This window comes from Cricetulus griseus, chromosome 2 (genome assembly GCF_003668045.3).
Source record: "Cricetulus griseus strain 17A/GY chromosome 2, alternate assembly CriGri-PICRH-1.0, whole genome shotgun sequence".
Classification (NCBI taxonomy): Eukaryota; Metazoa; Chordata; class Mammalia; order Rodentia; family Cricetidae; genus Cricetulus; species Cricetulus griseus.
Window position 1 is genome coordinate 408,488,472 of NC_048595.1, and position 24,976 is coordinate 408,513,447.

The 24,976-nt window shown below is 42.8% G+C and overlaps 1 protein-coding gene across 1 annotated transcript in view; it reads right to left on the bottom strand.

Annotated features, from left to right (window-relative positions):
• Nucleotides 1-24,976, bottom strand: part of Hecw2 (HECT, C2 and WW domain containing E3 ubiquitin protein ligase 2) — a 196,522-nt gene that overhangs the window by 90,068 nt on the left and 81,478 nt on the right. The window contains exons 5-12 of the mRNA XM_027396880.2: nucleotides 22,442-22,611; nucleotides 20,408-20,550; nucleotides 16,560-16,660; nucleotides 14,798-16,165; nucleotides 13,436-13,531; nucleotides 5,561-5,711; nucleotides 4,832-4,935; nucleotides 4,244-4,368 (exon numbers count right to left, since the gene is read on the bottom strand). Of these exons, the coding sequence (XP_027252681.1) occupies nucleotides 4,244-4,368; nucleotides 4,832-4,935; nucleotides 5,561-5,711; nucleotides 13,436-13,531; nucleotides 14,798-16,165; nucleotides 16,560-16,660; nucleotides 20,408-20,550; nucleotides 22,442-22,611 (2,258 nt within the window). The remainder of the gene's footprint in view (nucleotides 1-4,243; nucleotides 4,369-4,831; nucleotides 4,936-5,560; nucleotides 5,712-13,435; nucleotides 13,532-14,797; nucleotides 16,166-16,559; nucleotides 16,661-20,407; nucleotides 20,551-22,441; nucleotides 22,612-24,976) is intronic.

Below are 24,976 nucleotides of genomic sequence, written 5' to 3' on the forward strand. Positions count from 1 at the left end.
AATTTTGAAAGTAATCTGATGCCAACCAGCAGAGGGCAGTACAACCTACCTGACAGTTACTGTGAAAATATCTGCCAATTTTTTCAGTTATGGCAACTGTATGCCTGTTTATGTTTGTTCTTCTCAGCACATGTTACCATGCAATTGCTGCTATATGGGGTATGTTTTTCATGCTTATCTTTGAACAAGAACTCATTCCTTCAGATTGCTTTAGTGAAAAGAACAGGAGAACTTCCAACGTCAACGCGTATTTTGAGTGCTGCATAGTTGCAATAACATAAACAAGGGTTTCCTGAAACACCTATATGCCACAAAGAATTCAATCAAAAACTAAAGTAAAAGGTAAGTTAAAAAACCAAGAAAGTTTGCTTTATAGTATTTTCCATTAACCTCTAAATAAGAAAACAAAAAGTGTCTATCTCTTTGCACAAATCTGAATTATTCTTATTCATCCACAGCTCAAGACCTTAATGAGGAAAATGCTAGCTACTTCCACTTACGCCAAATATAAGTCAGAAAATAATATTTCCTAACCGATAGAATTTAAATTTTGTAGACATGCATGCCATTTTAACAAGTAACAGATACAGTTTGGGTAGAAAAAGAAAAAAGTGAAGCCCTTAGAGAAGAATATTTTTAACTCCAGATGGGATGCCCAGAGAAAGGAATTATAAAATTACACCCAAGTATAGAACAGAGACAGCTAGCACCAGCTGAAAAGAGACTGTGAAGGAAGCCTAGGCTGAGTTGCTTCAGCCAGGGTCCAGTGCTTGCAGGCCACAGCTGTGAGGAAGGCAGTGCAGTCATGTTTACTTAATTACTTAAAGGGTCCCACAGATGCCCGGGACTCACTGCTACCCAGTTAGAGTAGAACCTGCAAGGAATCAAAATTTGCATTTATGTGAAAAAGTTTATCAAGTTAAAAACCACAGCTTTAAACCACAGGCGTCAACTGCTTGACTGCACCACAGAAATGAGGAGCTTGTAGCAAAGAACAGGCCAGACAGAGAGGTCAGAAGCCCCACTTAGTGATGTCACTAGGAGTATGAACTCATTGGGGGACAGCATTCACACTATAGAAAATGATAAATGAAAATCAGGGCTTGATTCATTGTTTTGTGACCTGTCCAGACCACAGATCAACAGTCTGATTACAACAAACAACTTATTGTTAAAGCTGTTCAGGTACACAGGTCTACAGGTCCTTGTCCCAAAATGTTTATTCTCTGGCTTTTTACAGGCAAAGTTTTGTACACCAAAGAACTCGATAGAGACTATACCATGCTAACAACACATCACACATCAAATGGAGTAGTTGCATCAGGAACAGCTCACATACTTATCACCTGGCAGAACTATGGGGCCTAGCTCTCCTGTGTTACTACTGTCTTACTTAAAAACACAAAGCCACTCCTGTCCTGATGAACTTGTACATTAATAGTGGTGGCAAAAATCAACAAACACTTTTTGTTTTCCCTCAAAACAGTTTCTCTGTGTAGCTTTGGAGCCTGTCCTGGAACTCGATCTGAAGACCAAGCTGGCCTTGAACTCTCAGAGATCTGACTGTCTCTGCCTCTTGAGTGCTGGGATTAAAGACATACACCACCACTCCTTGGCTAACAAATGCCTTCCTACTATTATTTGTAAAGCATGTACCATAATTGCTCTGTATTGACAAATTTAATTAAAAAAATACACGAACACACACATATGAATGCACACACATTCTCCTCCCCCGTAGCACAGGGTCTCAAGTAACCTAGGCTGGCTTCTTCTAGATAGGAAGTCAAGGATGACCTGGAACTTGGGATCCTCTGTTTGCCTCTACCTCCCACTGGGGTTAGTTTCAGGCATACACCACACTTAGTTCAACTGGGTTGGAACCCAGGGCTCTGGGCAGACCAAGTGAGGACTCAACCAACTGAGCTACATCTCCAGCCCTGGAAGTCTTTTTCTTCTACATATTCCAAATGGTTAGTAGCAGGGACATGAGTTTTCCTTCCAAAACACAGCACATAGCCATCTACTTGCATCAGTTTATGTGATAGGCACTAGTCCAACTGCTTCTATGTCTAATCATGGGGCATGCTCACTTGTCCCTGTCACACCGACTGTGCCTCATGAGAGCCATTCTCTTCAGAGTATCAATATGAACTTTTAGAAATCCAAGTCACTCCCACGAAAGAAACACACTTAGAATGAAGTTCATGCAAAGCCTCAGTTCTTTTCCAGATCATGTGAACACTATATTCGGCATCCGTGTGCAGCTCTCCAAACTTAACTGTATACCATCTCCAACTCCTCCTCTCCCCGAGGCATTGTTTTGCTTAGTAAAGACACTTTACTGCCCCTTGACATTTTGTGGCAGTGTGAATGTGACTGGTTCCCTTGGAATGCCTGTTGGCTACCCAAGTCTCCAGAAGTCAAAGTTGGTTGTCCCCTGCCCCAACCCTGTTGTACTGCATTATCAAAATTTTCTTTTTATTCATTATTCTGTTATCTATATCGTCTCACTCTGCCTGTCTTGTTTACCACCCACTTTAGACTGTTCTAGGGAAAAATCACAGGGATTTAATACACAGAATGAATAAATAAAAGTATGTGTTACCTTATTCTAAGCCCAAACAAAGCTCTTCTCTCTACAGCATGAGAGTTTTTGTGTCTTGTGACAATTCTAAATGTTAGTCTATTCCTCTTTGAAGAAAAGTATGTCATCTCCTAGAATCAATGACATACACAAGTTCAGGTTCAAGTTTGACACCCCAGCTTCAAGCCTGACTTTCCCTGTATCCCATTCTCTCTACATACCAGCTCTACACTGCTCTTCCTGCTAGCCCTGCTTCAGTGGTCATCCAGAGCAATGACCATGACAGAGTCGCAATTATCTTACTTTACAGACACTGCTCCTTCTATCTAGACTCCTCTTGATATCTGTGTTTGTGGGGCAAGTTCCTATTTGGCCTTCTGAACCCTTTGCAAATGCATTCCCATCTATGACCCCTTCCCTGTGTTTTTCATCTATATGACCCTGTTTCTGTGAATTCCTTCTGCAATGTGTTTTCAAGGCTGGGATTCCAAGACCCATGGGTACTGTCATCTATATGGTCCCAGGACTTACGTTACTGCCTAATATATAACAAGGAATTAATAGAAAGTTGGCAGATGTGTGAGAGCCTAAACCCTCGCGCAAGCTGTGAAGACATATACCATGCTATTCATGCTCTCCCTCTACCCAAGTCATTTTTATTTCAAGATAAACTTGTAGACTGGGACATAATGATGAGTAAACCAGGTAGATGCACAGACTGATGAAGTTAGACAGAAACACATGAATACCAGTAAATAGGTACACAGTAGCTACCCCACAGATACCTCCAGGTACTAGGACTGTGCCGGTGTCTACTTTTCCCCTTTAGTCCAGACTGCTTTTCCTAAGTTTTGCCACATTCAGTATTTTCCCTCCATTCTAACTTTCCTGTTATTATCAGTTATTAATATGAGATGATTACTATTCAGGGCCATCTTCAGTGTCTAATCTTCTAACCCACCAAATTGTGCCAACTTTCTGCTGCTTGCTCTCCTGCTGGGTCCTTCTCTAGTGGAGGCTCCTCTCAGGTCATGCCATGATTATAAACAATATAGCCTTTATTTTAGGTCATTCCAACTACAACTAAAGTAGCCTTTCTCCAATTAGCATCTTGAGCAAAGCTGTTCTCTCAACCCTCCTGGTATGGTCTGATTGTGTGTCCCCTGCCCCAATTCATTTGCTGAAACCTAATCACCAATATGACATCAGGAGGTAACTCAGCAGTGGATGAATTGTACTGAGGATCCTCTGGAGTAGAACTAGTGTCTCCTAAAGGCAGAACCACAGGCAGTCCTCACACCCTTCCAGGAAGGTGCCACCCATGAAAGAATATTAGCAGGGCATCACCCGACTTCAGATTAGTCAAAATGATGCTGGACTTCACAGCCCTCAAGACTATGGAAAATAAACTCTTGCTGTTTATAAGCCAGTCAGTTCTAAAGGTTTTTGTTTTCATTTGTTTGATTTTGGATGCCTGTTACATATACTAAGGACTTAGTGGTTTAAAACTCGAGTTACCCAACACAGAGTCCGGAACACACCAAGCACTCAGGAAAACACTCCAATGAGTTCTATGATCATTATACTAGTGAGGATCCCTTTCTTCAGCCTGATGTTGTTTTTTTCCATCATGCTCCTCCCCTTTTTGATACTCACAGGGTTAGAATGCAGCACGGTGAAGAACTCTGGGCTAATGAGGAACTTCACAGGGGGCGACTGTAAGAGCAGCGTGAGCCTGGATCTGGAGGTAGAGTGGGGCAGGACGTGCTCCCGTCGGAAGTCTAAGCAGACAGACCATAAAGGCTATCAGAACTAAGCAATACAAATGCCACTTACATGCTATGATTTCAACTCCCTACAACTACATTTTTTATTTGCCAAAAAAAATTAGAGCACATGCGTAAACCAGACTGTTTTTAAAGACAGTAAAATATATTGGGTATTATTTCTAGTTATTATCAACGCTGTAATGCATCTGTAGCTTTTTTAAATGGCCAGACTCTTGTTCCATTTTGACACAGATTCAGAGACTATGGTGATTCATAATCTATTTGGTTTTGAGATTCTTTTCTCAGAACTCATAAAAGGTTAAGTATTAGGAAAGGCTTCTGTTGCATTTTTTATTTTAAGTTGTCTTATCAGATCTACAGAAGTGCAAGAATTCTCTTAAAGAAAAGCTCATTTCTTGGAAATCCTTGTTCTTTCACCACATCTATGAGGTTACAACCAAAGGAGCACTCTTACCTGCACTGGCTTGGTGGAAGTCAGCTTCCTCCCCTGCCCCATCGATAGCACTGGCATTTTCCTCGGGTCTCTCATTAGTCATGGTTCTACGGATGCTCTGATAACTAAAAGCATGAACCCGGAGTTACCTTCTAGCTGCCGGAAGCTGTCCCAGGCCTCTCTAGGATTACATTGCTGTGTCCAGGCTCCCATCCTCCCCTTAGGGGCTATCTGCTGCTTAAGTAAATGACAACATATAGAATCTCTACATCAAACATTTATAGACCATGTTCCTGACAAATTAATCAAACTTAAAACAACTGTGTGCCCTACTCGAAGAAAAACTATCTACCATGAAGGAAGAATCAGTTTTCTGTTCTACAGCAATTAGTTTTTGACAAAGGATGACTGCTTTGAAAATGTTAGGTGGATAAAGCTGCATTGCCAGGGAAGATTCCAGAGGTCAGAAGTTCAGCTTCAAATCCTCAATGTGCATGTCTGCCTTACTAAAATCTAATGCAATATAGGAATTATTAAGATCATTTTCTCTGTAGTTTGCTAACAATGTGTGTATGGACGTTTATATTTTGTTTTCTTTTTCCCCAAGAGAAGTCCAGTGGCGTCTACGACACATACGGCTCAGTGACAGGACATCAAAGTTGAAAGAAGCAGCCAAGTCTTCTACTCCGCACCATGTAAAAGCCCAACCACAAAAGAGAGCAGTAACAATGGAAGAAGGTGTGTGCTCACCGGCGGTTCAGCTGCTCCATTTGCTGGATGGAGTTAGACCTCTGAAGGACCTGTGGGGCAGGGGGAGCTGTCGGCCGCTGCCATGTCGTGGTTCTGTTTACATGATCCACGTAGAAGATCCTGCCGTGGCTGTCAATGCGAGCCTCCCAGTCTAAAGAGCAGGAAGGTACCAAGACGGGTGAGGAGGAGCTGGGCCAGGAAGGTGGTTCATTAAGTTCAGCACAAGTTTTCTCTCCCTCACACACTATAATTTGTGGCTAATAACACACACCTCACTGCAGAGTCCAGCATTCCTCCCAATCCACTTGGGAAACTGTTGTTACTAGTTATTAAGTCTCACCAGCATGTAGGATACAAAACTCTTAAAGAATTTCTAAATGTAAAGAATCTGTTCACATTGCCCACCTTCATCACCCTTTACGTGCAGGCATCTGTTTAAGAGTACTTATAAGTGGTATCATATTTTTGATAGTTTCACATCGAAAATGGTATCGGTGTTTATTTTTCGCCCAAATTTTATCTTTTCCTTTCTTCTTCACCTGCAGCCTTTCCCCTTCTCTCATGGCTCAGCAGAAACTTCCATGTGTGTATGTATACAAAATAGTGATAAATGTAGGTTTTGGATGGAAACTAGCTACCTAGTCATCCGCACACTTCGGAGTGACCAACCAGCATCATTACCCAGACATCTCAATCTGCTCTCTCCTGGAGAGAAATATTTTCACAGCAAGGACAATTTCTTCCCTCAAACTTAGATAAATATGTGGCCTAAAAAGATTATTTACTTGTATATTAAGTATCATAGCAAGTGTGCTGGTCTCTGGAAACCAATGTATAAATGCATATTGGGTAAAATCGGAGGGCAGTCTAGTCTTCAGAACCAGATGTCCTGCTCCTGTAGTCATCCTGCTCCTATGACTAGGTGACCTTTCCCTACTTAAACTGACAGAGCACAGGATGATATTTTCACAAGACAAATTTTCAGAACTTATTGCAATTGGGAGGACTTTATACAGGAAACATGCAAACAACAGAGACTAAGTTTTTATTCAGGAAAAACACATAAATTTATATTTCTGAGTAAATTAATTTAAAAATTAATAAGCAGTTTTCTCTTGAGAAATTCAATCACAAAACTTATCAGCAGACTCCCTAGAGCTAGTGTAGGAGCCCAGGAGGAAGGCATACTCACTACCTGTGGTATTCTCACTGGAAGTAAATGTAACAAATACCCCAACCAAGTCTTTAGGGTCACAAAGCCTGCTGTAGACTCTGCCTGCACTAGGCTACAAGTGGAGGCCACCACTTTATCTGGGGGTGGAGAGGCATCGTGTTACAACTGCCACGGGAAAGAAAATTTGAGCAGAGACAAAGCAGCACAGCCTCTTAATGCCACTTACTCCCAAGGTAGGACAGGTACAGTGAGGCTGTCTATACAACAAGGTAGGATGGGTACAGAGAAGATGCCTATACAACTGAACTCTGAGTGCAGCTACCGTTTCATCAAGAGGACATTTCTGAAAGACCTTATCTAATGCTCTGTGTGTCACACAGACACATGGTAAGCATGTTTGAGAAGCATTTCCCAGCACCCTTTGATCTGCCCTACGGTTTTGTTTTCCTTCAGGCACACTTGCCTGTCTCAGACATCTCAAGAACCTATGTCTTCCGTCTCATTCCTATCTTGTTAGAGCTGGGATAATCTACCCATCAACAGCATGTCAGACCAAATACATGAAAGCAATGAGCAATTTTTCCACAAGACTATTGATAGTAGCTCTCAATTTAAAAAAATACAAATAGGTCGATTGGAGATTGAAAAAAGAAGAGAAAGTTATGTAGAGGAGTCAGAAAGAAATGCAGCCAAGCTTCCACAATAAGGCTGTTACTAAAAACTGGCTCTGAAGTCCCCACAGTTAAAAAAGAAGAAAAACACAGTGGAGCATACTTTCTACTCACAGATGAAAGAAAGCTTCAAAAACCCCAAACATTCAGAGATGGACCTGTTTCCTTGGAAATAACTAAATATTTACCTAATGAGATGTGTATGCAGCCTGTTTAAGAGCTTTTTTTATAAGGGTAGCAAAATGGGGAAATTTGGAGGCAGGATCCCCCTAATACAGTAACCACTGTGCCTTATGCAAACCATATAATAAGAGAACAAATAATTTTAAATGATATAATTCCATAAAAAAGTAATGATCCTTTTATTTACCTTCCACAAAGACGAGGGTTAATCCCAATTTGTCATTCATTAAAGACATTTTTTATGTACGATCGAAAGACTAAGAAGCCAGAACCACAAATTTGCTCTCTAAAAATATAGAACATTGAATGTACTTTGAAGGCTATTCTTACCAAATAGCACATCTTCAGATCCACAACACTGTGGACTTCATTGGTTGGGAAAGACTGTTAATGCTGTTGGCATTCTTCCTGCCCAACTTGTCAACATCTGTAGGATGATTCACTACAACCATAACTACCACCACCACCCTCGCTACCACCATCATGACCACAGTTATTGTAAAGGGTATACTCTCTTACACATCTTTCTCTTGAACCTGATTTGGTCTTCATATGTACACTCATTTTATACCATCATGTTTCTTTCAGATGGAAGCAATGAAGCAGGGATGGGAAGAGTTAGAAGGCAGGATTTGGGTTCTTCCTGTCTTCTCTTAACACCATATAACATAAAGTGAGCCATCAGGGTGGAAGGAGACTAAGAACAACATGCTAGGGTGGTCTTGGGGCAGTAGGACATTAAACTGGAATAAGTGGTCTGGTTTCTAGCTGTAACTTGTCACACCCTTGCTGGAAGACAATCATAGAGCTATTATGTCTCAATGGATAACCATTTTGTCTTAACACAGAAGTTTTGTGCCACTTGCCTAAAGTACAAACATGTGATCTGGCAGTCAGGACAGCAGCAACAGTAGGAAATCAGTGGCTGGCGGCCTCTCTGAAAGGATTTTCTACTGTACAGGCTGCATGGTGTGGCCTGTTCAAAAGATTGCATGCAGAATATATCCTTTGTTGTTATATTTATTCCAATAAAAAGTTTTCAAAGTTCAAGTAGCTGCATACTTTCTTTGTTCTTAGGGTTTCTTGTCTTGTGTTGTCGTTGTTTGTATTTAAAACATAGTCTCACTGGCAGATGGATCTCTGTGAGTTTGAGGCCAGCCTGGACTCCAGAGCAAGTGCCAGGATAGGCTCCAAAGCTACACAGAGAAACCCTGTCTCGAAAAACAAAAACAAAAAACAAAAAACAACAACAAAAAAAAGTTTTATTTCCTGGACACATGAGGAAGGGCCTAGGCCTGGTCCAGGATGATGTGGTAGACTTTGGGGAGCCCCTTTTGAGGGCCTTACCCTGCCTGGGGAGTGGAGGGGGGATGGTTAGGGGCAGGTGGAATGTTAGGAGGGAGGGGAGGAAGCGGGCGAAGGGATTGACATCTGAAGCAAGCTTGTTCCTAATTTGAACTAATAAAATAAAATAAAAATTAAAAAAGAAAAAAGAAAAAAAAAACATAGTCTTACAATGTAGCCCTGGTTAGCCTGGAATTCACTATGTAGACCGGATGAACTTAAAACCACAGGGATCTGGCTGCCTGGTGGGTGACACGAGGCCTTCTGTAGTCTTTGATTTTTTTAAGAAGTATCTTTTGAAATTAAATGTATCTCTTTTCCATAAAAGTCAATCTTAAACTCCCGGGAATCAGTCCCTAAAATTTTTGAGATTAATTACAGTTTTCAGAGTCACTGACTGCTTTTAGTAGGTATTTGATTTGAAGGATGCTTTAACTACAAAAATGCAAAACCACAAAAAAAAAGTGATGACTCACTGTTCTTCTGATCCTGCTTATCTATACCCATTATGTAAGTAACATCGCCCTGACAGACTGGCAGCCACTGGGAGCTACCACAGTCCACTGCCCAGACTGTTCATCCAGGCTCTGTTCCTATGGCAAAACTATCCTGTGTGTGTGTGTGTGGGGGGGTGGATCTGCATCAATTCCACACTGCCTCCTATGCGGCAACCAGTCAAGCCACAGTTACCCCAGAGCCAATTTGAAGAGAAAGGAAGTCATTTTTCAGAGGGGCTATCTATGTAGGAGAAATTGCGGCCGGCCTACCCAAGCCACAGTCACTCTGTCCCCGGTGGTGCCCAGGCCAGCCCGCATGTACATGCAGGCACTTCCTCCCTGAGCCAAGCCACCAAGTCTGACTCAAAGGCTGCCCAAGAGACACCTGACCCGGAGACACCAATGGGAAAAGACATACAGCAGAGTCAGCGCCTGAGCCAATGGGACCTTGGGAGGCAGTATAAAGGCAGGACTAACTTCCTGAATAAACCCAGTGCCTGAGTCATTAGTGCTGCATTTTCTCACCGCCTCCCCTAAGAGGTCTCCAAGTAGGTTAACCAGCAACAGTGCTATCTATGTTAACTATCCCTTCTTCACTTTGATCTTTATGCTAAAAAGACCAAGAGGGTCAACCTGATAATGAACTGAGGGTGGCCTCAGTACTGGAGTTCCTCCATGTGCCAGCACCACTGATCACTCATGACAAGATACAGAACATTTTTAAGGTTCTCAGTATATACTTAAGCCCAGGCTACCCCCAGCTCTCATGCCCACTCCAAGGCTGAGTTTTCTTATTTCCTAGGATTATTAGAGCATCTGACAGCCAATGATTGGAGGATCTCATGGTCTTAGATCACACTCATGGGCCAAAGCAGGAGTAAGCCCTTGAGAACTGACTTGTAGGTCATAGGACAGCCAAACAACAAACAACACTGAGTTCAAGTCTGTGACTGGATCCAGGGACAGGAGAGGGACTGGAGGCAGCTGCAAACACCTCCTTTAAATAAAACAATTCAGACAGATGCTCCAAAACTATTACCAGGCAGTGTAGACTACTATGTGATTGGCCTGAGTGCTTAGCTGAATGTCTGAGTGAGTCCCAAATTGGTTTTTATTATTTATTTATTTATTTATTTATTTATTTATTTATTTATTTAGTAGTAGTAGTAGTAGTAGTAGTAGTAGTAGTAGTAGTAGTAGTATTTTGGTTTGTCAAGCCAGGGTTTCTCTGTGTCACCCCGGCTGTCCTGGAACTCACTTTGTAGATCAGGCTGGCCTCAAACTCTGAGATCTGTCTGCCTCTGCCTCCCAAGTACTGGGATTAAAGGTGTGTGTGTGTGTGTGTGTGTGTGTGTGTGTGTGTGTGTGTATGTGTGTGACCATTGCCCAACTCCAGTTTGGGTTTTTAACTCTTTGAAAAACAATGTAAGTTATGAGGTACTTTTTCTCAGCATATGGTAGGATACAAACACAAGATAAAAATAAGAAGAGCCAAGTTTGAGAGACATTCAAATCCAAAGTGCACTGGTTCCATGGCTTGTCCTGTGAGGATGGGGATAGCAAAGCACAGACAGAGCAAAGTGTGCTGCTCATCTAGACACAAAGGCTGAACAGGACAAATCTATCTGGGTTACTTAAAGGTGGCTCACACAGTTACAGTGACTCCTTTCATAAGGTAGGGACTTCCCCAGACAGGGTCCTACTGCATAAGCCTCTCCCACAAGAAGAGAAAAGTTCACCTCCCCAGGTTTGACTTAAAACACAATACAAATGAGGTTGCAGCAAAATTCCCAAACCTTCTAATGTGCCTTAAGTGTTTCTGGCACCTAATAAACAGCATGCAACCATAAAAACCACCTCAGTGCCTCTAGACAGTTTTGTATTCATTTGTCCACACACCTCGATTCTCTTCTAGCCTTGGATTAGACTGCTGGGTCTAGGAGAAGGAATGGCTCTGATTCAGTTTTTCCTAGCCAGGGACCATCAACAAGTTCCTCAGTTTATCCAGACTTCATGCACACGGAACAAAAATCACCCTTGTAACATGAAGAATAAAAACACAGAGACAGAAGTAGCATAAAAAGGCTGGGTCGGGAGGGGATAGACAGCTAGCAGGAACAGACAAGATGAGCTATGAGAATAGATACACAGCTGAACAGTCTTCAGATAGGAAGACCCCAGCCTCCCGTTACAAGTCTGCAAACTTCCAAGCTGATTGTTCCTGTAACACATGTATATATCTCATTTTTATAAAGACATACTTTAAGATCTGAGCTTTTGAAATGAAAAGACCTGGTTATATATTCTTCTTGAAATGTCATTTGCTGAGTAGGTGTGGACACTTGCCTCTCCGAAAGCATACTAGAAGTTTAGATGGGACAAATCTTTGTTTTCCAGATTGTCCTGCCATCTTCAGATGTTTGGCATCCCTGCCCCCTCCTCCTGAAGCCCAGCACCACACCGTTATGAAGGAAGGAAGTTGATGGACTTAAAATATCGTCTGTGGGGGCTGGCTGGCACCCAGAACCACTACTGAAAGCAACTGAACAGGTATAGGTCTTACGATTTATCTCCTGTACACTAATCACTCACTAAACAAGACATATGACTAAATCACTTTTGCTCTTTGAGTTTATCACCTTATTAAACTAAAATGCCAACTGTTTGCCAAAAAAACCAATTATCCACACAGTTCTATTTATCAGTGTTTAAACAAGGCGATTGAAATATTGTGAATAGGACCCTGATTTCAGCAAGAAAGCATCTCTTTTAAAAATGTAAGCTCTACATCAAAATTATGTCCAACAGATCCCAGAGGAACTCCACCTGTCTGGAGGGTGCTTGTCGCCAGAACACTCATGCAAAGCTATGCTTCCTTTTCCAATGCTCAGAAACTCTGTGACTGATCCACGTAAACATACAAAGCTCTCCCACTACTCTCTCCTGATGTTCCCAGTCCATTGTGCTCCAATCATACCAAAATATCCCCCAGGAATAGTATTTAATCTTTACCCAAAGGTATGAAAAAGTGAGAAATCTGTGTACAATGGAATTCCAGAATGATCAAGCAGTTATACTGACAAACTACAGTAGTAGCAAATGGCTCTTGTCCGCTCCCTCCTGATCACACCATTGAGTATTTCAGCATCAGAACTGCTTGCTGCTTCTCTTCACAACCCAGTATTTCAAGTATATGAAGGCCCATGTGTGTCAAGACAGGTGAGTGGAGAGAAGAGCAGAGGGTGAAGAATGGGGAAAACCACAGGTCATGAGGGCATCTCTCCGGCTGCTTCTCCAACACCGAATCTACAGAGCTGTGTGCTCAGCCACCACAGCGAGCTGTTCTCAACATATTGTTGTAAGAGACTCAGGAACTTTAAATAGAATTCATATTTCATGCTGCTTAAGAGTAGGCTAGTACCACTTAGACTGTGAACCATTTCCCCCACACCCCTAGTCCTCAACCATCTATTAAAGTGCTCAGTGTATTCTGAAGTAAAAAGAACAAAACACCCTTTAAACCATCAAGCAATGGTTATATCCCCCAAAACTGTAGGCTAATTTCTGAAGTTAGTAACATGCCCTATATATCCTTAAGGAAGAACTAAGATCCTTGTGCTTAGTGTAAACTGACAGAAGAAAGGAAATCCCATACTAATAGTACAGGGTGAGGTCCTTCTAAGACAGTTCCCCATTTTGCCTACTCACTGAATGAAAATCATGCTGCTGTGAGACATAATTCAAAAAATTCTCTTAGGCAACGAATGCCTGAGATACATGGATGAACTTCCACAATTATGGCATTTAACATGGGCAGAACAATGTTTGTTCTTCCTAGCTGCCCTTTCATTTAGAATAGTACCAGAGAGTAGTGACCATACAGAGCATCCCAGATGACAGCCACTTGGTCATCTCCTAGACACCTTCTTCTCCAGGACCCATGGAATGGATCTGCCTGTCACTCTTGCACACTGCCAGTATAAGCCTTTAGCTAACAGCTGCTCACTTGGTGGGAGAGCCTCGTCCACCCTCTGGTACCGACTGACGTCCTGTCTCACTGAAGGTAGTGACCGCAACGGCTGGTGCCCATTGGCTTGAGAACCTAGGATTAAAGATAAAGGTTACCAAGTTACCTGGCTACTGTTTTTATGAGTGTTCATGTGTGTGCACACACACATATGCACACACACACCACACAATAAAAGAACAGACATCTAGGATACATGTGCTGGCACATATATGTAATCCCAGGGCCCAGCAGATTGAGGCAGGAGGATGGACAGTTTTAGGCTAGCCCAGGCTAGCATAAAAAACAAGCAAACAAACACCTCAAATATCAATCCCAATTTGTCTATGCTCTCTTATCTCATTTCCCACATGAGTGTAGGGGCTCAGAAGAGGTGACCCAAGAGAAATGTCCCCAGCGTGCATCTTTCCTTACCCCTCACGGCCTCTAACTTGCTCATGCACTAACACTTTAGGGTCACAAAATGGCCAGAGGTTAATGAAAAGCAAAATAGGAGTCAGAGGGAAAGAAAATGGTAATTTAGGTAGAAAAGTAAATCACACGATAAGAAAATAATTCCTAGGCCTGGGATGTACCTCATTCATACAGGGCTTGCCTGCCATATCAACTCAAGGTCCTAGCATCAATTCCTACTCCAAAAGAAAAGGAATAACTCCTGTTTTGAGTCTTTGATATTTAGGCACCTCAAACTGCCCTTTCTCTTTTTATGGCCTCTCTCTACAACATTTTGCATAAATCATTCCTGGGAGCCATGTTCACTAAAATCCAGTACAGATTTTTCAGCTGAGCTTGAAACTTCGGGCACTTACGCAATGCTCTCTCCCGTTTTCCCTCTTCATGCATCAGAACTATCGCTTAACACAGCTGACCTCTTTGGACAGAGTTGTGATGAAAAGCCCACACTATCTGATCCAGAGCTGTAACAAAGAGGTACTCCTGATAGCCCCTACACATTACATTAAGGTAGTGACTGGTTTTGCATCTTGTTTAAGATTGAAGGCTGCTGTTTGCCAGGCCTCGTATGGTAGCAGTAGATGATCCATGTTTTAAAAAGACTGAATTTGAACTGAGGTCTATGTGCCTGGAAACCATGGCATCTTCTTTCCCAGCTATGTGAATGGTGAACGATTAAGTCCCTAAGTCTGGCCTCTCCAGATCTGGACTGGTAGGCCTGATGCACAAGAAGGGCTTCAGCTATCCATATTCCTTACCTGCTTCCATTTCTTCCCTTTCTTATTCCTTTTGCTAAACTGCATTATAATCTACATGGAGGGAAACTGTAAGAGTTCTTTTTGAGCAGTTTTGCCTAAACCAAGAGTCATGCTGTCTTCTATATCCTACCTCCAGTGGCGCCCTCCTCCTGGCCAGTGGCCTCTTCACAGGCACCTTGGGTGTCTCCAGCATCCCCATCTTCTTGGGGCTCTCTCTCAGTGGCAGCAGCAGGAGCAGCAGCAGCCCCCTCCAGACTCCCCCTCCTCTGCCAGACCTCCCCCAGCTCTCCCTGCTCAGATAAAGCAGCGACTTCAGCCCCTGGCTCTTCCTCTTCCCTACTGGGCACCTGCACAGCAGGTAAAGAACCAGGAGTGCAGATGGACTCTTGCGACCCCTCTGTAGGGCCGCTGCTGGTGGGCTCAGCTGCACAGGCCCCATCTTCCTCTTCCTGAGAAGAAAAGGCTGGGGTTTCTGGATATCGCGCACTCTCCAGAGATGAGCACCGTGTCTCCACCGAGGACAGCTGTGTGGTCACGCTGTCATTGCATGAGCTGTCAGCACCTTCCAGGTCACTCTCTCCCTCAGGTCTGGTGCTGGCCTCACTCACACTCTCTGTCCTGGCAGGGTCACTAGGTTCTGTCTCAGAGGACACCTGGGAAGGTTCAGAACCCTGGTCCAGGGACTCAGTCTCACTGGCAGCTCTGCGGCTCCCTCCGGATGTGTCAGAGGCTCCCGTGTCTGCACCACTTGTGGGCTGATCAGCCTCTTGAGAGCCTGACAATTCAGTGCTGCCCTGGTCAGCACTGGGATGGGGCTCTAGGCTGGCTTCATTGTCATCAGGGGCTGCAGTTGAGGGCAAGGTACCATCTGCAACCTCTGGAAGGCTCTCTGGTCTCTCTTCTAAGGAAGCGGCTTCATGAACAGAGGCATCCTCATTCTCAACAGGGTTGTCCTCCTCTGGCTTGGTCTGAGATGCCAGGCTCCCAGCATCACTTCTGGATGCCCTGCTGAACATGATCAAACCTCCTTCCTCCTCCAAGGAAGATGGGTAACCTAGGTCTTGCTGGAACTCGTGGTCTTCTTCATCTGAGTCAATGTGAAGCATTGCATTAAGTCTTGTATCAGTGGGAAAACTACTCCTCAGTTTGGGAGAGGCTCCTATGGGCCGCTCGGAGGAGGTGGCTGCCCCTGGCCTGGAGGGTCCATTGTGTTCAATAGCATCTAAATAATCATTGAGTGAATCCTGGCGGCCTCTGGGAGGTGAGGTTCTTGAGGAAGTAGAGATTAAGTCCTCGGTGTCCATCTCCAGAGTAGAGCTAGTCCTGAAAGAATGCTTGGGGGTTCCATCTGCAGCGCTGTCCTCAGACACTGGCCCATTGGCACAAACAGTGCTGTCATGATGGCTTCCTGGTATATCCTCGTCATCTGAAGGGCTGCCCAGATCTCCGTTAACAGTGTTGACTCCGAGAATGGTGCCAACAGCTTCTGGAGATGCATCTGAGAAGGAAAGCAGCACTTGTGAGCAGGAGGAAGAAGACAGAAAGCTCAACTATCCTGACACTAACCAGTTCGCTGAGTTCCATCATCCCACCTGACCCAGGCAGCATCCCTGGCTGCTAGGATCCTCTACTCCTTGCTACACTTGCATGAAGTTTGGTACAAGAGTAGTAGATGCCCGCTCCTGCAAGAAACTTCAGCCTAGTTTCAGAATTCAAACATAACTCTTAGAGCAACCTTTGCTAAGCAGACTTTGCTAAGTGCTTTGACAGCCGACAGGCCATCACTGGAAAGCTATTCCAGCTTGCACTGGACACACAACAATCCTGCTTACATGCTAACTATCAACTGGGCAGATCTGACACATGCTTATGTGTTTACACAGACACCTCACCTTCGTGAACAGAAGACGTGACTTCTACTTTAAACTGGAGGTAGCCACTCACGTGGTCAGCTGGGAGCCTTCTGCCGAGGTTGTAGCTGAGCATTTGGTCACTGCGGGAGGAGAAATGGCCCTTCATCCTGATTGTGCCTTCGCCTTCTTCCCACAGGCCACCCCCACATCCCACAGACTGCCCTTGGAACTTTCAGAATTTTAAGTAAAAACAGGCTCAAGCACAATATGACCTGATGTGTTATATTATTCATTTGCACAAGTGACCCAGGGATAAAAGAAAGTCTTGCTATAGGACACATTAAAGGAGAGAGAGAGAGAGAGAGGGAGAGAGAGAGAGAGAGAGAGAGAGAGAGAGAGAGAGAGAGAGAGAGAGAGAGAGAGAGAGCCATAGGAGAACAGGCTGCTCCTGGATGGCAGCTCCAACTCTGTGAGTAGGAGAGGGTGCTGACCTCACCTTTCTCACATGCAAAATAAGGAATGGGACTGCTGGTTCCCATTCTCTGGGACCCTGGCCTTCCACTGAGTCTCAGGTCCTAACAAGGTGTTCTGCAATGAGGGAGAAGACCACACCCCATGACTGGTGCTAGAGGGGACCACAATGGGACTCTCATTTTTGGGCCTGCGGTAGTGCTAGCCTTAGACGTCCAGCTTTCCTAAAGATTGAATTATCCAGGTATTTCAAGTCCATATCGATTTCCCAGATTCAAATGCAAGCAACTCTGAGTCAAATAATTTACTTCAATCACAGAAAACCAAAAGGCTATTGGAATCACACCATTTCTGCTCTCACACCGCCCTCTACTGGCCATTTCGGAAAGAGATGTGTCTGCACCATTGTACAGCTTTGCAGTATCAACACACATAGCTTTGTTTTGTGAACAAGCTCTTAAGAAAGAAAAAAAAAAAAATCGCAGTTTACCAATGGGTAAGTCACCTGAATTCCTACTCAAGTTCCTAGACGTTTCCTTTTATGATATGTGACTTCTGTCCTAGATTGATGCTACCAAATGTTTTGATCATCATACAGAGTGTTCACTGAGTGACATGCACATGCTGCTGAGGGATCTAGGGATTTGCTGTTCTTTACTCCCCTGGGCACTGGGCAGGACACATCAACCCTGCTTTCTAGCGGGAGACATGAAGGCACAGCTAGGAAGTTCCTGGGTGACAGATCCAGGATGAGACATATTTTATCCTGTTGCAGAAGCCCCTGCCGGGCAGCCCTGATAACACAAGTTCATTTTACAGTCTCTGTGATTCCAGGCTGCTTTTGGTGGAGTCCCTTTTACCACAATTCTTTCTTGTGGGATACCTGAATGCAGCTATCGGTACTCTTGCTGAACTGGGAGTTGAACCAGATATTTCCCTGGGATGTCTGATAGAACCGCATGACAGCTATTACAGGCATATAAAAGCCAGGGATGCCTCTTTCTGTTCCATGCTGCTGCATTCCTGTGTCTCAGGCATTTAGAGAGCACACACAGAAGTGCTTGCACACTTGTGTGTGTGCCCAGCAGCAGTAGTGCCCCTGTCTCTACTTCCTGGTTTTTCTTCCATCTCTTCTGACATTCAGTCCTCTGAATCATTTCCTTGTTTAAAGACTGATGGCTCCTCCCTTCGTCTGCCAAAAAATAATGATGCTAATGATGGAATGTTCTCAAATCGATGGGTAAGGTGGGGTATGAGTGTTCTATAAGAGTTGCACTGAAAGGACTGTGCCCATCTGTTTGTCTCGTCTCTTATACCCAACACAGCTCTTGACATTTATTAGGCACTTAATGTATACATAATAACCAACTGTCAAATGAGAACCTTTACTTGGAAGAATTTTAACTGAGAAAAGTCCTCAGTTCATCTATTCCACATGAAAGCCCAGAAAAGCTCCCTGTGCTTCAGATCCTCTGTGAAGGCTGTGCTACTGCACCGAGTGCCAGTCTGGGGGCTTGGTCTTCCTGGCTTGTCCAGTCCTACTCCAACACAAGCTGCCTCCTGCTGTGATATGATATCATTATGAAGAATATGCTATAAATTACTATTATTATAAAAAATGAACAGTATAGACTTTCCCCAGATGCCTGAGGCATTTTCTCATTGATCAGAGGAACTGATAAACACAGGACCATGATAAGTCTTCTAGAAAGTAGTTGGCCATGCTAGGGAAAATGTTACATCTAAACAGATGCTTTAAAAATAGATTAGGGAGTGTGGCTTATCCCATCCAGCCATACCCTGGACATTTTCAACTATTTCAGATAGCCACAGTTCACCAAATATATAACTAACCAACTGGATAGAAAACAATAATCAGGTCAGAAATATTAGCATATGCCCATATCTGGTATGACAGCAAAGCTTTTAACCCACTCAGAGAAACATCTCAGTTTGACACTTGATGAATGCATTTTTTACTTCCTTCCACTAAATGCATTACTAGGTCTGTTGCTCCTGTGGGTGTTCAGCTATTTGGAAGACTTACTCAAACACCAGAGAGTTCATGGCAGTTTGAGTACTGTCAAGATTTAGCTCTTCCTTGATCATTCTTGCTTTCAATAATCAAAACTGACACACATACATTACATGAATTGGATGGTTATAAATAATATAAGTCAAATGAGAAAGATATTAGATTTATTGAGGTTGATCCTCAACATAATCTTTCACTGTTGATACATGCTAAAAAGAATTTCAAAAGCATTCAAAATATATCTTCCAGAAGCTATAATTATTTTCCTTAAAAATAACTGTCATTTCTCAGCGTTTACCAGATAGACCACGCTTCTAGAATTCTGTATTCTCTCTTTACTTTGTGTGTGCTGTCCAACCACAAAGTTCACATCTTTGAGTCAAGAGGATCAGAATTCATTTGAACCTGTGAGTTTCATGTTTGAAGGACTAGAGAGGCTGTGTAGTCTGGACAATTGTTTTCAGATGAGGAAACAAAACTGTAGTGAAGGTTCAGGGTCAGTTCTCCACAGGCAGCGATTACAACCAGCACTCAAGATGTTTCAGAGAACAGAGGGTCTAGAGCAGGAGGACTGAGCCCAATCTCAGCTACCACCAGCCTGCCGGCATCAGACTCCTCATCTTTGAAATGGTTGGCATCACGTCATCTACCTCTTGGAGTTTCTGAGGCTCCATGGGTAAATCCATGTACTAGTCTAACTGCTGACACAATGTGAACCCAGTATCTCATGGGGTAGCCCTCACTACTACTTAAAGGACAGCATGCATGCTAATTACTCTTGCTGCTACCACTACTGTATATGCAAAAGGTTTTCTTGCTGTGAAAACAAAAAAAGACACACAAAATGCTCTCACTGAGCTATCCCAGAGTACTTGTGGTATTGAATTTGCTAATATTTATGACATAAAAATACATATAGCGTAACAACAGACAAGGGTGCATTGCATTTCTTTACTCACAACTTAGAGATAGCTCACAGGATTGAAAAACTAAAACTAAGTCCCCAAATACATTTGTTTCTGCATTTCAGGAATAAAGGTAGGCTCTGTGTATGGAACTCAGCAGGATAAGAAGAAGGCAGTATGATGCTCATGAAAGGGTGTTATAGCAAGATTTCAACATGCCCCCAAACAAACTGAACACCTTGAGATTTGCTATCTAGGTGAATCTTGGAAAGGAGATTGCTACCATAAGAAAGTGCATCATTAAAACAGGGTATTTTGGGTCCAGTATACTTTATTGAACACAAGGGCACTTTTATTTTTTAAAGAGGTATGTTCTTATTTCTTATCAGCAAGACACACCCCAGGACTGCCAATTACTACATCAGCTGTCTCAGCACAAACTAATCTCAAGGTCCTCCTAAGTGAGAGCCGGTTACCCGATGGCTTGACGCTCCAGCAGCCTCTGCACCGGAATGGTTAGTTTCCCCAGGAAACGCTTGATGATGGGACGGCTCTTGGCAAACTTGTCTTTAATTTCAATTTCTAAGACATCAGTTAAAAGTGCAAAAAAGGAGTATTTCTGAAACCAAAAACATGCAACATGTTGCTTTAGAAAACAAATGGAACATTTATCATTTTAAAGACAGAAACTGCTATCTCTTAAACTCTAATGGCATGCAGAGTCCACACTACCAGCTTCCGTCAATCCTGCACTCAGTTAAAACCACTAACATTCATCATTTCATCCAGTGATGCACTTTCTTGCTCATCGGTCACAGGAGATACCATCAAACATTAAATTACGTGTGCAACAATTTACTGAAATAAAAGGAAAAATCAGTCATACTGATCCTGACCTTTTTTTAAAGAAATTGACCTTAGTAAATGATGGAGGCAGGACAGGTGTGAATCATTTTACTTTTCCTTGACAGCGTCTGTGCAAAGTACAGCTATGAGGACAGTATTAGCCTGTTCGACATGTGGGCGCCACTAGTTTGTCTAGTACAATAATTAGAGTTCTCCAAAGGGCAGAGGAACTTGGCAGTCTGCTTAATGGAAAATAGCACTCGCTAAGAATAAGAAAGTTCATGTAAGCATCTGAGTAGGTAGTCACATTAATAATGAAGCTTAGTTTATTGATCACCACAGGTAGAGATGGTTAGATCATATGCTCTGCTATCCCGTCAGGTCAAGAACTTTGTAAATGCACAATGCTGGGAAGGCTGCTATGTAGTTAGTGTAGAGGGCTTGGCTAGCATCTGTGGTAACCCTGGCTTTGTGCTGGGCAGTGCAAAAAGACAGACAAGTAAGGGGAAAATAGCATTATTGCTTGTTTTGTTTTTGTAGCTACTATGGGCTTTCTAGAGCTCACAATGAAAAATATTTTGTATTTTCTAGGCTTCAAGACATAGTAGCTGAGGTGCTATGACTTTAAAGAGTCATTTGCCATTATGATATCATGCTATTTTAGAACAGGTATAAAAACACATGCAACAACCTGCCATTCAAACACAGGACTGTTCAGGGGACATGTCTCCCTGTGCTGGCATTCCTAGGCATGTAGACCTTTGCTCTAGTTAGTTGCATAGTCCACGAATTATCTCCCTTCAACTAAATGTTTCTACAGTATTGTTAGGACATACTTGTATGGCTGAACATTCAGGGCTGACCTAACTAATTTTGTGACCAGTAAAGCTTTAGCCAGAAACACCCTAGCACTGGGATAAGATGCCAACTTCCTGGATCCTTGAGAAATGGCGGGAAGACTTTGCTTGCTAGTGAGAAAGAAGACTGCAGCTCTTTGATCATCTTTGACTTTTGCAGCTTTAATGAGAAAACCCTTGCTTGATTTCACTGACATGATGCACTACAAGGGGTAGCATGATGAAGCTATGAGGAACTCTGAAGTACCATCAACACAATCTGCCTTCACAGGGATGCCGACTTCCTCAATGGCTCATCTAGCAAACATCTGAAAGCTTATAAAAGTATTTGCTAAAGCCCATAGAGAGAGACTCCTTTAACTTGGACTGAATATAGGCTAAAGCAAAGATAAAAAATTAAATATAAACCAGACTTTTCCCCTTCGATTCTGGCTCTGCTGTGACTTGGCAAGGTAATATTTTAATTCTTGTGTTCTTTAAAAACTTTCATATATTTTGTTCCTCGTGAATTTTTTGCATTAATTTTTAGTTTTAAAAATATTATGATATTTATTTTGATAATTAAGCCTTTAGCATACCATTAACTTGTACCTTAGAAGTGAACACTTCACCAGTCTCACTACATACCTAGCTCTAACAAGAAGGAAATAGTTCACATGCAACAAAACCAGACACCTGGAGCCATTTTGCTCACACCCATTCACAACTCAAGGTTGCACAGAATTCAGAGAGAAAGGACCAACTTGCCTGTCAAGTACTATCAAGCAGAAGATACTCCTCCCTACCCCCACCCCCAGTCTGTCTTACCTCTCTGTGCCAAATTGGATTGGTGGTGTTGCTGATGATAGTGGACCTTCTCTCCTGCCCATGGTGGGCACAGGTAGGGAAACTGCTCTTCTTCCCTGGCTGAATGGACATCTTAAGATAAGGGTCAGGATTGAAGAACATCCCTTTCTTGAGCCCAACTGCCCTGAGATCTTTAAAGAAACAGAAAGAGAGGGGGGGGGGGTGAGAGGCGGGGAGGAAGTAGGGAGGGGGAAAAGACAGAAGAGAGGAGGAAGGGTCCAGACATCCCAGTTAGCACAAGAAAAGACTCAGGTGTTCTTAACTAATCCAAAGCTCTAACCAGAAAGGAGCCAGTGACACAGCAGCAGTTAGTCACACTGTGAGCACACAGAGAATAACAAGTGGGTCATGGCAGTAATTCCAGCAGAGGGATCTCCAAGGTGGCAAAAATAAAGCCAGCCCCTTTTCATTACGTCATGCCCCTATACCTAAACCTCTTTCATGCCATGTGCCTATGGGTTGTTACTATCTCTTTTTCATGGGGCAGTGTGGTTGGTCAGCCAGAATGTAAGTCAACCTCTGCACAGAAATTCTCAATAATCAGCTTATAACCTTTTACAAAAGACCCACATACATAAAATTGCATATACCTATATTATAGATATGGATGTCTGAACCAAGTTTAACTTGAGATCAAAATTCAAAGCACACATTCACTTGTACTACATCTTAAATGTCATACATATTTTATGTGAATGCAATCATTTTAAAGAATTATTCAGTTATTTTTTCCATCACCTATAAAGTAATTTAAATATTCAGTGAATATCTTACATCTTACCTTATTTTCACAATATGTTTTACATGATACAAGCTGCTAAAAGTCTGAGCTGAAGTCTGCTCAGCAAGGAGACATTTAGATTGTCAGGCTAACAGGTACACAAATGTCTAGAGCTAAAGCTGTCTCAGCTGGGCCCACAACACCTCTCTGAGATGATTGGTGTGATTAATGTAGCTCTGGAGCTAAACCATCTTGAAAGCCATGGAAGAGACTGCGTTTTTATGTGCTTCAGATCAATCTGGAGGTCTTGAACACTCTAGCTTAGAGAGCGATTATGCACAAGGAGACTCTTAGCTTGGCTAGATCTGCAGGAAAAGAGATACTGTGCCATGGCTCTGAATTACAGGAGATCTACAGGGGTCACCTACGCCTTGGGTTTTATGTATTCCCCTGAGCTCACTCTCTGGAAGAGATGGACTGATCCACAAGAACTCATGGCCTAGACACATGTGATGAAAAATAGACCAGGGATTTCTAATGATGCCATCAATAGTGGAAAATATGGGTAATACATCAGCAAATATGGAAATAGTCAACAGTGAGGCTGCATGCTAACAACTCTGCATGAGATGTAGACTGATTGCTGACCTAGAAATCAACAGGTTAGGGAAGGGACAAGTGAAGGATGAGCAGGCTTTCTGTGAAGCTGCTTTCATTATCCCAGCCACCCCACTTTTGATACTTTATAGTTTATGCAGTCATTATTAAATGCAGAGTTTCATTTGACTGCTCACTAACTGCATGGTTTCCCTATTGATATGAAGAAGCCTCAAGAAGAAAACACAGCTCATAGATTTATTTCCTTGCCCTTCTTGAGTATTCTTGCCTCAGACTCTAGACAGATTGATAGCCTCTGGATACTAAGTTTACTTCCAAGCAGGGGATTTCATTGAAGTAAATGCAGAGTAATGTGGACAGAAATAGCTGCTACAAAGTCTGACAGAATCAATTCATTCGCAAACACTCCAATGCAGATTAGTTATTGTTATAAAAGTTGTCAAAGTTAGATAACCTTGATGCCAATGCTTCCACAGCGAGATGCTGCACAGCTGAGTGCATCTCCATTAATACAGGTAATCAACTGCCAATTATTTGTAATCTGATGACTCAGCTCCCTTTACTCATCTTATCTCTTCTCTTGCTTCTCTTTATTTACCTTTCGTTGTTCATAAATATCCACATCATGTGGCAGACTAAAGAAGAACTCAAAGCCACAAAGACACACATGCTAAATATCCTAGCTTCAGCCTTATTTGGATAAGATTTGAAACATTAACCAAGACACAATTTTCCCTGAGGCTGTAGAGTTCAATTGTCTGGGCCCTTACTTATCCTTAGCCAGGCATAGCACACTTGCAGGCAGCCATTCCAGTCTGTCAAGCTTTCAGATAAATGTGTCACCCACTGTCAGTCTATAATCTTGTTAATTGTTTTAGAATCAACATTATAGAAACCATTCCTCTCCTATGATCTTACATGTCTCTGTTCACTTGGCAAATGTCTGTCTAGAAGACAAATAGAAGACAAATCCATATATATATACATTGCAGGCAGCCAGCTTCCATGTGAACAGAGGTGGGGTGTTACAAAAGTGTTTAAAGATGGATTTGTTGATGTCCTAGAACTTATTTCTTATTTTCAGGAAGATGTCTTGTGATGTTACTTTCCAGACAGTAATTCTCCTACAGTGAATTACCAGCACTCCCTCTGAAGTC